The sequence below is a fragment of the Elephantulus edwardii genome, unplaced genomic scaffold (genome assembly GCF_000299155.1).
Source record: "Elephantulus edwardii isolate Elephantulus edwardi_28Jun2011 unplaced genomic scaffold, EleEdw1.0 scaffold00482, whole genome shotgun sequence".
NCBI classification, from domain to species: Eukaryota; Metazoa; Chordata; class Mammalia; order Macroscelidea; family Macroscelididae; genus Elephantulus; species Elephantulus edwardii.
The window spans coordinates 117,701-132,832 of record NW_006400232.1 but is presented as its reverse complement, the minus strand read 5'-3'; the positions used below and the strand labels follow the sequence as shown (position 1 = coordinate 132,832).

Here is a 15,132-nt window from a genome sequence, read left to right as displayed (position 1 = left end):
TATTTTAATTATAATTTTAACTTTATTTCAAAGTAAACTATATTAGTGAATTATAAGTAAATAATTATATATCATTCAAGAAAAGGTTGGGTGATTTCTTCCTTTGCTATTAACTGCCTATGAACACTTGCCAGAAGGTCTGTTATGGGTTAGTTCTGACTTGACAGTACACAACACAACAACAATTATATATATATCATATTGTGAAATAATAAGTATTCATGCCATTATATTTTAGTTATAACAATATTGATTTTATTTTAAAGTGAGTTATAATAGAGGAGTATAATTTAGTAATTGACATAGTTCTAGTTTGTATTAGAATGTTGTCTTTATTTTTTATTTCATTTACTTATATTTTATATTTATGGTTATACTCAACAACAAACAATAACTCATTGCCGTTGAGTTGAGAATTACTCAAAGCTGACCCTCCAGCAGGTTTTCAGAGCCTTCAAAGTGTATAGAAGGAGATTGTCACTCTTTCTTTTTTGCTGCATGCCTTTGGGTTGGCAGTAGTTTTTTCCTATTACAATTTGAACAGTTTTCCGATAATATGCAGCTGTGTATTCTTTCCTTGCAGGACTGAGGAATCTGAATGTCATTTATTCCCATCAGAACAACTTTCTCATATCTTCTCATAAGACTTGCTTAATTTTACTGAAAATTATCCTCAATTTTGTGTTTTGTTCTATGGTTAAAAAATTTTTTAACACTTCTGTTATCTGCTGTTGTTGTTATGTGCTGTTGAGTAGGAATTGATCCATAGCTGACCCTCCAGTAGGTTTGCAAAGGAAATAAATCACATAGGAGGATGATGTCCAGCCTCACATAAAGCAATCAAACTATTTGAATTGCATGTCTCAGTGATTGCAACACAATTTCCAACCAGTGGGTCACCAGAGCTCTGTTTTATGAATATGTAAAAAGTATTTTTGATTGATGTCTAAAATTGTGGGTTTTTTTTGTTTTCTTCTTGAGTTTTCTATACAGAAAATAAAATAATTTAGCAATAGTGGTGTGTTTCCTACTCTTCATTTTAAAGCATTAGTCAAGTGCTATCTCTTAGAATTGGCTTGTTTTATGTGACTTTTTTCCTTCTCTTCAGCATGGAGGAATGTGAAGCCCTGTGCACAAGACTGGCTATCATGGTCAATGGCAGCTTCAAGTGTCTTGGTTCTCCTCAGCACATTAAAAATAGGTATGTTCTTATCCTTCTTTTGTTGTTTTTTTCACATATTCACTCTAAAATCCACTGTGTTATGGTGCTATAAGTGGAGATTCTCTAGACACTGGAAGGTTCTGTTAGCTAATGTCATAGAACAAGTGATAAAGGCTCTGAGAATTGTATGCTTAAAATACCAACACAAGTAAGTTAAAGACACAGATGATCTTTTACAGATTCCAGAATTTTTCCCATGATAATGTCCTCTTTTCCTGCAAAGAACCTCCTTATTTTAATAATAATGTTAGCAGAGTGAGGATGAAGGAAAAACAATGAAAAGTTCTTCATATATATAAATACTTTGTGTGGGAGGGATTTGATTGTGGGACTTATTAGGGAAGTCAGCAGATTCAGGATAACAACAAGCAACCATACATAACCAATAATATAAAATCCCTCAATCTAGACAACATTAACAGGCTGTACATGTTGGCAACAATAACCATACAATTGCTCAGTCCTCCAGTAAGCTTGGATGAAGGTCTCTGGCTCTGGTTCCGGGGGGCAGAAGTTCCAAGTCATACACATCCAGATAAACAAGCAGCCCCAAATCCGACCAATATCACTGTGCTTCTCATTCCAGACAACTATGGCTCATCCTCCAGCAAGCTTTGGATAAGTCAACAAGTCAGATTGTCACCTCTCCTCTGCTGGGGTTGTATTGCTCTTATGTAACTTCAGGCCTGGGGCTCACACAGCTATTTATTATGTAGACAGAATACCTCAGGCAGAGCTGAGGCAGCTGAATTAGTTTAACAGGCTTGTAGGTGAGACAGAATTGAGGGTGCTAAATAATGGTCTAGGAAAGCCATTTTTAGCAACATAAAGACATAGCAGCAGAATTATTCCAGAACTTACATGACTTTTCTGGGGACTCATTTTCATTGTCCACTATTCAAGATAAACTCATTGGAAAAACAAATTTGAGTATCTTCTATTCATTATATTACTCCTTTTCTGACCTATGCCTAAATACTCCCACCTAGTGCTCAACATATTTTTTTTCATAGAAAATTGTATTTTAACTCTGGTTAATAGGAATAATTTAAACATTCAAATACCAAACAAATAATGAATTATCTTACTGGTCTAAATAAAATAATTTAAACTTAAAAATATGTAAAAAATAATAAATGCAGGAAACGCTTCAGCACCCATTAATGATAAAATTATCAGCAAACTAGGAATAACAAGTAATTTCCTCAATCTAATAACTATTATCTTTAAGTATCTTCGCCTACCCATCTGCCAGTTGTTTGCATCTTTGTAGTTTGTGTGGTTTTGCTTTTTTGTCTTCACTTTATTTTTATTATTAGTTTGTATACAAAATTTAATACATTGTGTATCATTCATTAATATTGCATTTCATACATTCCTACATTTACATTATGTCTAAAATGATACATTGTGTTTTATAAAATGAATTACCATTAATCAATGGTGACTATTAACCCCATCATATCTACTATCACCACTGCTATTCAATATTTTATTGAAAGTACTTACTAGGGCAATAATACAAAAGAAAAATAAGAAGCATCCAATCAGCAAAAAGGTGGTAAAACTCTTTTTTTTTTACCAGTTCCTACATAAATCCACTGGAGGGTCAGTTATGTGTCAGTTCCAAATCTATGGTACACAACAACAACAACAACATATGCAAACTATATAAGAGTGTACACAGAAGACACCGAAGAGTCAACAAAATCTGTTAGACATGTTGTTGTAATTGTTGTAGTTGTTGTTATGTGCCATCTTGCAACTCATAGCAACCCTATGTACAATAGCTCTGTGGTCTGCCCTGTCCAGTCTCACTGACGCACACACCTACCCTACCACCATTACACTAGGTACTGTATCATTCCATCTCATCCAGGGTCTTCCTCTCCTGCACTGTCCCTCCACCCTTCCCTGCATGATGTCTTTCTCTAAGGATGGTCTCTCCTGGCCACATGCCCAAATATGTGAGATAGAGCTTCAAAATCATAGCCTCCACGAAGAAGCTTGGTTTCACCCTCTCCAAGACAGATCTATTTGTTTTGCTGGCAGTCAATGCATGGTATGTTCAAGACTTCTCCAGCACCACAATTCAAAATCACTAATTCTTCGTCTCTCATCCTTAGTCATTGTCCAGCTTTCTTATGCATAACAAGTAATTGAGAAGACCAGACCATGGTCTGGATTAGGAACACCTTAGTCTCTAGACTGACATCTTTGCTTCTCAGTACTCTGGAAATGTTCCTGACAACAGATTTGCCTAATGCAATTTGTTTTTATATTTCCTGAATGGTGGTGCCAAGAGTGTTGATTGTGGAGCTGAGCAAGTTGTAACTGTCAACCTCGATCTCTTCTTTATCCATCATTGTGCTGCCAATTGTTCCAGTGGTGAGAATCTTTGTCTGTTAGACATTGCAGACAAATTTAGTAGACTGACAGACCATAAGATCAATATACAAAAATCAGTGGGATTTCTGTACAGTAACAATGAAAACAAGGAAAAGGAAACTTAGAAAGCAATACCATTTACAATAAGCCAACCACAAACTGAAATACTTGGGAATAAACCCAACTAGAGACACTAGCAACCTTTAAAAGGAAAACTACAAATCATTACTGTAAGAAACAATAAGAGACCTAACTAAATGAAAAAATAGTTCCTGTTCATGGACAGGAACACTCATATAGTGAAAATGACAATCCTACCAAAAGCAAAACACAATCCCAATCCAAACACAAAACTCATTTTTCAAAGGGATATAAGACAATTGGCATTTTAATTTAATATGAAAGAGATCCCAAATTTAAAAAAAAAAAAGTACTTCTAAAAAACAAAAATGAAGTGGGAGGCATAGCATTTCCTTATCTCAAAACTTACTACACAGCTGTAATAATAAGAGCATGGTTCTGGTACAATGACAGAGACGTAGACTAATTAAACAGAATTGAGAGCCCAGAAATGGACCCCTCTATAGAGTGCATTAGGGAAATGTCCTTTCACCATAACTTTTCAATCTATATGTACAACAGATCATTGAGGAGGCTGGGCTTTATGGGGAGGAATGTGTTATCAGGACTGGAGGAAGACTCATTAACAGCCTATGTGCAGATGAAACAATCTTGCTTGCAGAATCTGAGGAGGGCTTGAAGCACTTGCTGCAGAAGGTCAAGGACTGTAGTCTTCAATATGGATTTAAGCTAAATATCAATGAGACAAAGATTCTTACCACTGGGCCAACTGGCAGCACAATGACAGATGGAGAAGAGATTGAGGTTGTTAAAAATTACAGCTTGCTAGGCTCCACAATCAACACTCTTGCCACCAGCAGTCAAGAAATCAAAAGAGGAATTGCACTAGGAAAATCTGCTGTCAGGAATGTCCCCAAAGTACTGAAAAGCAATGATATCAGTCTAGAGTTAAAGGTGTGCCTGACCCAGGCCACGATCTTTGCAATTACTTGCTATGCATTCATCAGATAGATGAACAATGACTAAGGATGACAGAAGAAAAATTGATGCCGTTGAGTTGTGGTGCTGGAGACAAGTCTTGAACATACCGTGGACTGCCAAGAAAACAAATACGTCTGTCTTGGAAAGGGTGAAACCAAGTACTCCATGAAGGCTGGGATTTTGAAACTCCATCTCATGTATTTTGGTCATGTTGCCAGGAGGGACTGATCCTTGGAGAAGGATATCATGCTTAGAAAGGTGGAGGAACAATACAAGCGCAGAAGATGCCAGATGAGATGGATTGATTCAATAACAGGGGCAATGGTGATAGATAGTTACATCGGGTCAATGAGACTGACTCAGGACAGGGCAGGCTTCATAGCTGTTATAGATAAGGTTACTGTGAATTACAGGTGACTCAATGGCACGTAACAACAACAACCTAAGGCCAACTGGGATTTGACAAGGAGGGACAATGCAAGAGAGAAAGAACATGGATGAGATTAACACAAAAAATGGGGTAATAGAGTAGATGTGTCGGAGACAGTGAGATTGTTTCAACATAAGGCAGGTTCAGAACTATTTTACCTATGGTCACTATATGTCTAAGTTAATACAACAGCACATAAGAAAAACAGGTTTTCCCTTACTCTACTCAGAAAATAGCTTCTTGGTCTGTGTATGAGTTTTACATGAGCATAATTATGTGTTCTGGGATTGCCATTCTTCTGAATGTTAACCATATTTTTTAAAAGATCCATTCAGTAAAAATGCCTTTGCATAGCCAATAAAATACAAATAGACATCCTTCTGCTATTTTCTGCTTTCTGCCTGGATCCATCTGATATCATAAGTAATGATATCCCTGGTGATTTGATCTCTTCTCAATGCAGCTTTGACTTTTGGCAGTTTTCTGTTAAAATGGTAACCTAGTGGTAAGGAATTGCACTTCAATCCCAGAGGCATATGGTTCAAATGTACCAGCTGCTCAGCAGGAGAAAGATGGATAATCTCCTCTAGCACAATTAGCCTGTTTCCGAAAACTTGCTGGAGGGTCAGCTATGGGCTGGTTCCAACTCAAGGGTACATAAAAACAATAGTAACTGTTGATATACTGTTAGAGCATTTTTTGGATAATATCCAACAGATTTAGGGTTTTTTTTTTTTTTTTTACTTCTTGCAATTATTTATTTACAGAATCAGAATAGAAGAAGGAAATACTGGATAGTTCAAAATTAGAAAAGGACTGTGTCAAGGATGCATTCTTTCTCTATGCCTTTTCAATCTATGTGCAAAACTGATCATTTGAGAGGCTAGACTCTGTGAGGAGGAGTCATCAGGATTGGAGGAAGACTCATCACCAACCTGTGTCATGCAAATGACACAACCTTACTTGCTGAAACTGAGGAGGGCCTGAAGCATTTGCTCCAGAGAATTAACAAATATAGTTTGCAATATGGATTGAAGCTAAACATCAAGAAGACTAAGATTCTCATCACTGGGCCCACTGGCAGCATAATAATAGATTGAGAAGAAAGTGAGATTCTTAACAATTTCAGCTTGCTCTGTTACACAATCAATGCTCTTGGCACCAGCAATCAGGAAATCAAAAGGTTAATTGCATTAGGAAAGTCTGCTGTCAGGGACCTCTCCACAGTGTTGAAGAGCAAGGATGTCAGTATACTAAAGTAAACCTTATCCAGGCCATGGTCTTCACAATTACTTACTGTGTATTAGAAAACTCAATAATGACTAAGGGTAACAGAAGAATTAATGGCTTTGAGTTATGGTGCTAGAGAAGAGTATAGAACATATACTATGGACTGTTAAGATCAATTACATCTGTGGAAGGAACTGTTGGAGAAGTTCAATATCAGCAGTGAAAATTAGGCCAGGTGCTGACTGTGACTAGACCATTAACTGCTCATACACAATTTCAAATTAAAGTTAAATAAGGTTAAATCTTATCCACAGGAATCAAAATTTGAGTCTATCTTTCATGAATTTAGAAACCATCTCTCAGTTGTAAATAAACTTCTGGAAAAAAGAAACAAATATACAAAAAATAAATAAAATAAACCTATTCTAAATAAATAAACTTATTCTCAGGAATGGGTTTGAGACCTTGAATATTAATGAACGAAGACCAGGTGAGCTGTGGAAAAATATTCATAATATCATTCATAAAAAATGTAAACAGTCATTAAAAAGAAGGAAGACAAAATTGGATGTCATAAAAGACTTTGAATTTTGCACTAGAGTTCCAAGAAGCCAAAGCAAGGGTAAGAAATCAGAAGTTAAAGAGGTGAATAGAAGATTTCACAGGGCAGCTTGAGAAAAACAAGGCAAAATATTATAATGAAATGTTCAAAGAGCTGGAGTCAGAAAACCAAAAGGGCCTAAACTTGTTGACATTTCTTAAGCTGGAGGAACTAAAGAGCAAATTTGAGCTGTGAGTTGCAATGCTTAAGGATGATATGGGAACAACACTGAATGATACAGAAAACATTAAAAGAAAATGGAAGGAGTACACAGTTATTGCACCAAAAAAGATTGGCTGACACAGAAGAATTTCAAGAAGCAACATATGATCAAGAAACAATGCTGATGAAGGAAGAAGTTCAGGCTGTTCTGAAGGACTTGGCAAAAAGTAACGCCCCAGGAATTGATGGAATACTAATTGATGTATTTAAGCCAACTGATGTTGCCCTGCGTGTACTCAGTAAATTGTGTCAAGAAATCTGGAGGACAACTACTTAGCCAACTGACTGGAAGAGAACCATATTTATTCCCATTCCAAAAAAAGGTGACTCGACAGAATGTGGAAATTATGGAACACTATTACTAATATCACACACTAGCAAAATCCTGCTGAAGATTATCCAGAAGTGTCTCAGATAGTACATTGACAGAGAACTATCAGAAATACGAGCTGGGTTTAGAAGAGGTTGTGGTACTAGAGACATTATTGCCACTATCATATGGATCTTAGCAGAAAGCAGAGAGTATCAGAAGAATATCTGTGTTTCATTGGCTATGCAAAGGCATTTGACTGTGTGGATCACAACAAATTGTGGCTAACCCTGAAGAAAATGGGAATCCTAGAACACTTGATTCTTCTTGGGTGAGTCCGTGGGATTATCTTTTAATCCTTTGCTACTATATTTTGGAGGAGCATATTAAGTCATACAGCACTCTCCTGTCAATTTGCTATGCTGAGGTAATCTGGGTTTGTTCTGTTGCTGAAATCGTACCATTGGGATGATCTCAGATACCATAATACCTGCCCATGGTGGACAGTGTTTGGTGGAGCTCTCAGTTTTAAGACAGGTTGAGAAGCAGGAGTGCTATCCAATTCCTAAACCACATGCCTCTGCAAACTCTATGAACTTGGAGAAATTATTGTTATAAAAAGACGTCAGATCTTTTGTTCATGGAGTCACTATGAGTTGTGCATGGCTCAATAAAAATCACCCACAACAACAAAATGAAGCCTATGCCTAGATCAAGAAACTGTTGTCCAAACGCCAAACGGAGCAAGAGAATACACAATGAATTAAAATCAAGGAAGATGTGCATTAAGTCTGTATCCTTTCCATATATGTATTCAGACTGTATGCTGAACAAATTACTCAAGAAGTTAGACTCTATGAAGAAATATGTGACAACAGAATTGGAGGAGATTGGGGAAGCGGCAGATTCTCACAGAAGGGTGTTTTTGGGTCATAAGAGCCAAGGGGAATGCTTGATTATGGAGGAATGTGTAATGGTGGAGCTTATGGAGTATTTATTAATCAACCCTCAGGCCTGGTTTTACTTGGTTTTGGTCAAATATTCTTCTAAGTGGTATAACACTTGTCTGTTCTTTTGCTGTACAGAGATAACTTATGGTTGCTCTGATGCTAAACACAGTGACACAGATGTGTCAAATATGATAATTGTTACCCAGGGTGGATATTGTTTGGTGGAGTTCCCCAATTAAAAAAAGCTTGGAAGCAGGAATGGCATCAACTTCTGAGATAGCTTACCTTCAAAAACCCTATGAACTTGGAGTAATGATGAAAGTTATACATGTGTTCAGGTCTTTCATTTGTAGGGTCACTATGAGTCATCTATGACTCAATGGCACTTAACAACAACAACAACATACTTGGACCATGAAGCAGTCCTCAGAACAGAGCAAGGAAACACTACATGGTTCAAAATCAGGAAAAGAGTGAGTCAGGGATGGATCTTGTCTCCACACTTTTTCAATCTGTATACAGAACAGATCATTTGGGAAGCTTTGTGACATCAAGATTGGAGGAAGACTCATCAACAACTGGTAGGTTGCAGATGACACAACCTTGCTTACTGAAACTGAAGAAGACCTGAAGCACTTGCTGCAGAAGATCAAGGACTGCAGTCTTCAATATAAATCAAACCTCAAGAAGACAAAGATTCTCACCACTGGACCAATTGACAGCACCATGATAGATGGAAAAAAGATTGAGGTTGCTAGCAATTACAGCTTACACGGCTCCAAAATCAACACTCTTAACATCAACAGTCAGGAAATAAAAAGATTAATTACATTAGGAAAATCTGCTGTCAAGGACCTCTCCACAGTGCTGAAAAGCAAGATGTCTATCTAAAGACAATGGTGCACCTAATCCAGGTCATGGTCTTTGCAATTACTTGTTATGCTACTGAGAGCTGGACAATGACCCAGGGTTGTAGGATAAGAATCTATGCCTTTGAGTTGTGGTACTGGAGAACAATCTTGAGCATACCATGGACTGCCAAGAAAACAAATCAATCTGTTTTGGAGAGGGTGAAACCAAGTATTTTCTTGGAGGCCAGGATTTTGAAGCTCCGTCTCACATACTTTGGACACATGACCAGGAGAGACCTGTCCTTGGGGAAGGACATCATGCTGGGAAGGGTGGAGGGACAATGCAAAAGAGTAAGACCCCGGTTGAGATGGATTGATGCAGTATTTAGGGCAATGGGGGTTGGTGTGTCGGAATTAGTGAGACTGACTTGGAACACGGAAGGGTTCAGAACTGCTGTACATAGGTCATTAAAGATGACTCAAGTCACATAACAACAACAACGTACTTTGTTGTTTTTATTTAAGCCTCTTGTTTAGAGTCAATAAGACATTGGGGAGAGCCTTTGTATTTAAAAGTTGTTATTATATTTTGGAGTAACAATGTTCTAAGTAGTACAGCACTCTTCTGTCAATAAGTTCCTTTGATGCTGAGCCTTGTGCCATTGGGGTGTCAAATGGCATAACGGTTACCCATGGTGGACAGTGTTTGGTGGAGCTCTCCGTTCAAGACAAGTCTGGAAGCAGGAGTGGAATCCACTTCCTAAACAACATGCCTCTGGAAATTCTATGAACTTTGAGAAACAACAATTTGCTTGACCTTAACTGGCTGTCATACTTCACCTGCTGTATCTGTATTTTGGACAAGCAATGAAGAAGAATTAAGAGAAAGTAAATAAAGTACACAGTAACTGTCTGCCTCTGCACAAATGAGTTTTCTGAGGGTTCTACCTAGAATTTTTTGTGTTTCACTGTGCCATTCTAGTCACTAAGAAGTCTATTGCCACTAGCATTTGTCTGGGAATGTCAACACTTGAATGACACTAGGTATATTATGTTACAAGATGGAAAAGGAATATTGTGAAAGTTCCTTGCAATTGTGGTGTTGGAGGATAATAATGAATATCCCATGTATTCCCAAAAGGTAAAAAAAGTCTGTAGTGGAGGAGGTGCAATCTGGGTGATCCTTAGAGTAAAGTACTGTGAAATTTCATCTCACATACTTTCGGCATGCTGTCAGGAGTCAGTCTTCAGAAAAGGACATCATTCTGACACAAGTGGAAGGTCAGAGAAAGAAATAAAGTCTTCTTACAAGAGAAATTAAAATAGTGACTGAATCAATGGCCTTTAGAGATCAGAGATCTCAATCAGAGATCATGAAAATAGTACATGATAAGGCAGATCTATTATTAACAAGGTCACTATGATATAGTAGTTGCCTTGATTGCTCGTAACAACAAAAACTCAGGGTTTTTTTGTTTGTTTGTTTTAATTTATTCTCTTTACAAATCATTGTCCAGCTCTCTAAAGCATAGGAAATAATTGCAAAGATCATGGCCTGGATCAGACAAACCTTAGTCTCTATACTGACATCATTGCTTCTCAGTACTTTGGAGATGTCCCTAACAGCAGATTTTCTCAGTACAATTCTTCTTTTGATTTCCTGACTACTGGTGCCAAGAGTGTTGACTGTGGAGCCAAGAAAGCTGCAATTGTTAACAGTCTCAGTCTCTTCTTCATTTATAATGGTGCTGTTGAGGTTCAATCTATATTTAAAATTACAGCCCTTGACATACAGCAGCAAAAGCTTCAGGTCCTCCTCAGATTCAGCAAGCAAGATTGTATGATTTGGATAACATAAGCTGTTGATGAGTCTTCCTCCGCCCCTAAAGCCACATTCTTCCTCATAAAGCCCATCCTCCCATATCATTTGTCTTGCATATAGAGTGAAAAGGTATGGAGACTAAGAATAGCAGCAGAAGAATAAATGACTTTGAGTTGTGCTGGAGAAGAGTCTTGAACATACCATGGACTACCAAGAAAACAAATAGGTCTGTCTTGGAGAGGGTGAACCAAGTTTCATCTTGGAGGCTAGGATTTTGAAACTCCGTCTCACATACTTTGGGCATGTGACCAGGAGAGATCAGTCCTTAGAGAAGGACATCATGCCTGGAAGGATGGAGGGACAGCACAGGAGAGAAAGACCCCAGATAAGTTGGATTGACACAGTATCTGGGGGAATAAGGGTAGGTGTGTTGGAATCAGTGAGGCTGGCTGAGGACAGGGCAGGCTTCAGAGCTGTTATACATTGTGTTGCTATGAGTAGCAGGCGACTCGATAGCACATAACAACAACAACAAACTTACCAAATTCTTTCATCATTGAAGAGGATATCCTTGACTTGAAGTCTTTTCTCTAAAGATTCTAGAGGCTCTAAAGCTACTATTTCAAGACTATTATATAGATAATCATAAATATAATGCTTATACATAAGTAGTCTAATAGATAAGGAGTTGTACAGCTATAAGCACCTGCTTGTAGGAAACTCTAGTAGCCTAGTGGTAAGAATAGCAGCAATTCCAAAGGCCCATGACTTGAATCCATCAACCACTCCATGGGAAGATGTATAATCTTTTCCATGTGATTTACTTTTTCTGGAAACTCACAGGAGAGTCAGCTACAGGTTGATTCCAATTCAATGGTACACAACAATGACCTTAATTTTCTGCTACACGTGTATGAGAGAGAGGGACAGAGAGAGAGAGAGAAATGTGGAGTGTAGGCAACCAAAATTGATTTTCACAGCTATGTGATAGACAATAATGGATGATAGCAAACTTTTTGGGAAAGTGTTCATTATTCCAGGTAATTAAGAATGTGTTCACAAGTCCTCTTCATGTCTTACCTTGATGCCTTGATGACTGCAATTGCTTTCTTGTCTGAAGACTGTGTGTGCACATTTATAAACCTTCTGAAGACAGTAGAGCTATGAGCAATACCTGTTTTCTTCTCACTTCTTTGGACTAGAAACTTAAGCCTGAAACACAAGATAGTCTTCCCAGAGATGGAAAATAAAACATATTTCTTTCTTAAAAATTTTTTATTATTAATTTCAATGAAAAGTTACAGAGACTTTGGATTTTCATTCATTCATTGTTGCACTTTTATCCCCTCCAACTCTCCCCCCAGTACACACCCCTCTTGGAAAATAAAAGAAAAATTCTTTCATTGTTTTACAATGCCTCCCCCCAGGTCCACTCCACTAGGCAGCCTTCACTCTGGACTCCTATCATGACAAAAATACCTAATCACATATCCCTTTTAAACAGTTTTCTCCCTCATCTGTTTCAATGTAGTATACATTATTTAACCCATCTTTTTCAGTCTACCCCCCCCACCCCGGTGTCAGTCCTGTTTTATAACTGTGACACCATGCAGTATTTGTCCTTTTGTAACTGAGATACTTCACTCAGCATAATGTTCTCCTGGGTCACCCGTTTTGAATAATATTGCATGAATTCCTTGCTTTTCAATGCAGTGTACTATTCCATTGCATGAATATACCACAGGGTCTCTATCCATTCATTTGTTGATGGACATTTAGGTTGTTTCCAGCTCCTTGATATTGTGAATGACGCCATGATAAACAAGGGTGTGCATATATCTGCTTGGATGTCAGTTATGGTCTCTTTGGGGTATATTCCAAGTAAAGGAATTGCTGGGTCAAATGGTATCTCTATTTACAATTTTTTGAGAAAGCACCATACCACTTTTCACAGTGTTTGCACCATTTTACACTTCGACCAGCAGAGAATGAGTGTTCCAGTTTGTCCACAACCTCACCAGTATTTTTTGTTTCTTTTAATTTTGCTCTTCTTAATAGAGTAAGATGACAGTTCATTGTTGTTTTGATTTGCATCTCTCTGAGAGCTAGGGATTTTGAACATTTCTTCATGTGATTGTTAGCCATCGGAATGTCATCTTTGGTGAAATGTCTGTTCATATCTTGTGACCATTTTTCAAGTGGATTATTTATCTTTTTCTTTTTCTTTTTGTGGTGCTCAAATATTTTATAAATTCATGATATAAGTCCCTTATCTGACATGTCATTACCAAATATTTTTCCCCAATCTGTGGCTTCCCTTTTTACCCTGTTGGATAAGTTCTTGGATGTGCATAGGGATTTGATTCTTAGAAGGTCCCCTTCATTTACTTTTTGAAAGTAAAGTGAAAGTTTTTCAGGATACTTGGAAGACTGTTTATGTTGTGGATTAGGACTTCTAATGTTCTTCCAAGCTTTTTTTTTAAAAAAAATTAAGTTTATAGCCCTTGGTTTTATTCCTAGGTGTATGATCCACCTTGAGTTGTTTTTTTGTACATAGAATGAGGTGTGCATCTTGCTTGAGTCTTTTGCAGATGCTTTTCCAAATTTGTCAACACCATTTGTTAAAAAGACTATCGTTTCACCCCTTAAGTGATTTGAAGGGCTGATTTCTGGGTTCTCAATTCTATTCCATTGATCTATGTGTCTGTCATTGTACCAGTACCATGCTGTCTTATCCACCATGGCAGTGTGGAAGGATTTGAAATCATGGAGTGAGATGCCTCCTAACTTTCTTCTATTTTTAAGGAGTGCTTTGCTTATTCAGAGCTTCTTTCCATTCCAAACGAAACTGGAGATTGTCTTTTCCATCTCTTTGAAGAGTGGGATTGGTATTTGTATTGGGATTGCATTAAATGTGTATTGTCTTTGGTAGTGTTGCCATTTTCACAATATTGAGTTTTCCTATTCATGAGCAAGGGATATTCCCCCACTTCTCCAGGTCTCTTTTTGTTTCTTGTAGTAATGTTTTGTAATTTTCTTTGAATAGATCCTTTGTGTTTCTGGTTAGATTTACTCCCAAGTATTTAATATTGTGATTAGCTATTGTGAATGGTGGTGTTTTTCTGGCTCTGTATTCTCTTTGTCACTGTAGAGAAATCTGACTGATTTTTGTATGTTGATCTTGTATCCTGCTATTTTGCTGAATTGTTGCACTGGATCCAATAGTTTTCTTGCTCAGTCTTTAGCGTTTTCTAAGTATACTATCATATTTTCTTCATAAATAGATAATTTTGCCTCCTCTTTGCCAATTTGGATACCCTTTTTTCCCTTCCCTTGTCTTATTGTTATCACTAAGACTTCCAATACAATATTGAATAAGAGAGGAGATAGTCGGCATCCTTGCCTAGTTCCTGTTCTTAAAGGGAATGCCTTTAAACTTTCTCCATTGAGAACAATGTTAGCTTTCAAATTTGCATAAATAATTTTTACTATGTTGAAGAAATTCATCTCTTACTGTATTTTGTTGAGTGTTTTAATCAGGAATGGGTGCTGGATTTTGTCAAAGATCTTTTCTGCATCAATTGATAGGATCATGTGGTTCTTGTCCTTTGCTATGTTAAAGTGTTGTTGTTGTTATGCGCCGTCCAGTCGCTTGCGACTCATAGTGACCCTATGTACAACAGTCCTAAACTCTGCTCTGTCCTCTGCCAATCACACTGTCTCTGACACTCCCATCCCGATTATCCCAATCACTGAATCAGTCCACCTCATAGAGGGCCTTCCTCTCCTGCGCTGTCCCTGCACCCTCCGAAGCATGATGTCCTCCAAGGACAGGTCTCTCCTCACATGTCCAAAGTATGTTAGACGAAGCCTCAGAATCCTTGCCTCCAAGGGGCCACCCAGTTTAACTCATTCCAGGACAAATCTGTTTGTTTTCCTAGCAGCCCATGGTATTCTCAATACTCTTCTCCAGCACCACAGCTCAAAGGCATCAATTCTCCTTCTATCCTCCTTGGTCATTGTTGAACTCACTGATGCATAACA

The 15,132-nt window shown here is 37.7% G+C and overlaps 1 protein-coding gene across 1 annotated transcript in view; it reads left to right on the top strand.

The window, feature by feature from the left end:
- Nucleotides 1–15,132, top strand: part of LOC102848396 (ATP-binding cassette sub-family A member 13-like) — a 619,024-nt gene that overhangs the window by 549,409 nt on the left and 54,483 nt on the right. Inside the window, exon 30 of the mRNA XM_006902979.1 lies at nt 1,109–1,201. Coding sequence (XP_006903041.1) covers nt 1,109–1,201 — 93 coding nt within the window. The remainder of the gene's footprint in view (nt 1–1,108; nt 1,202–15,132) is intronic.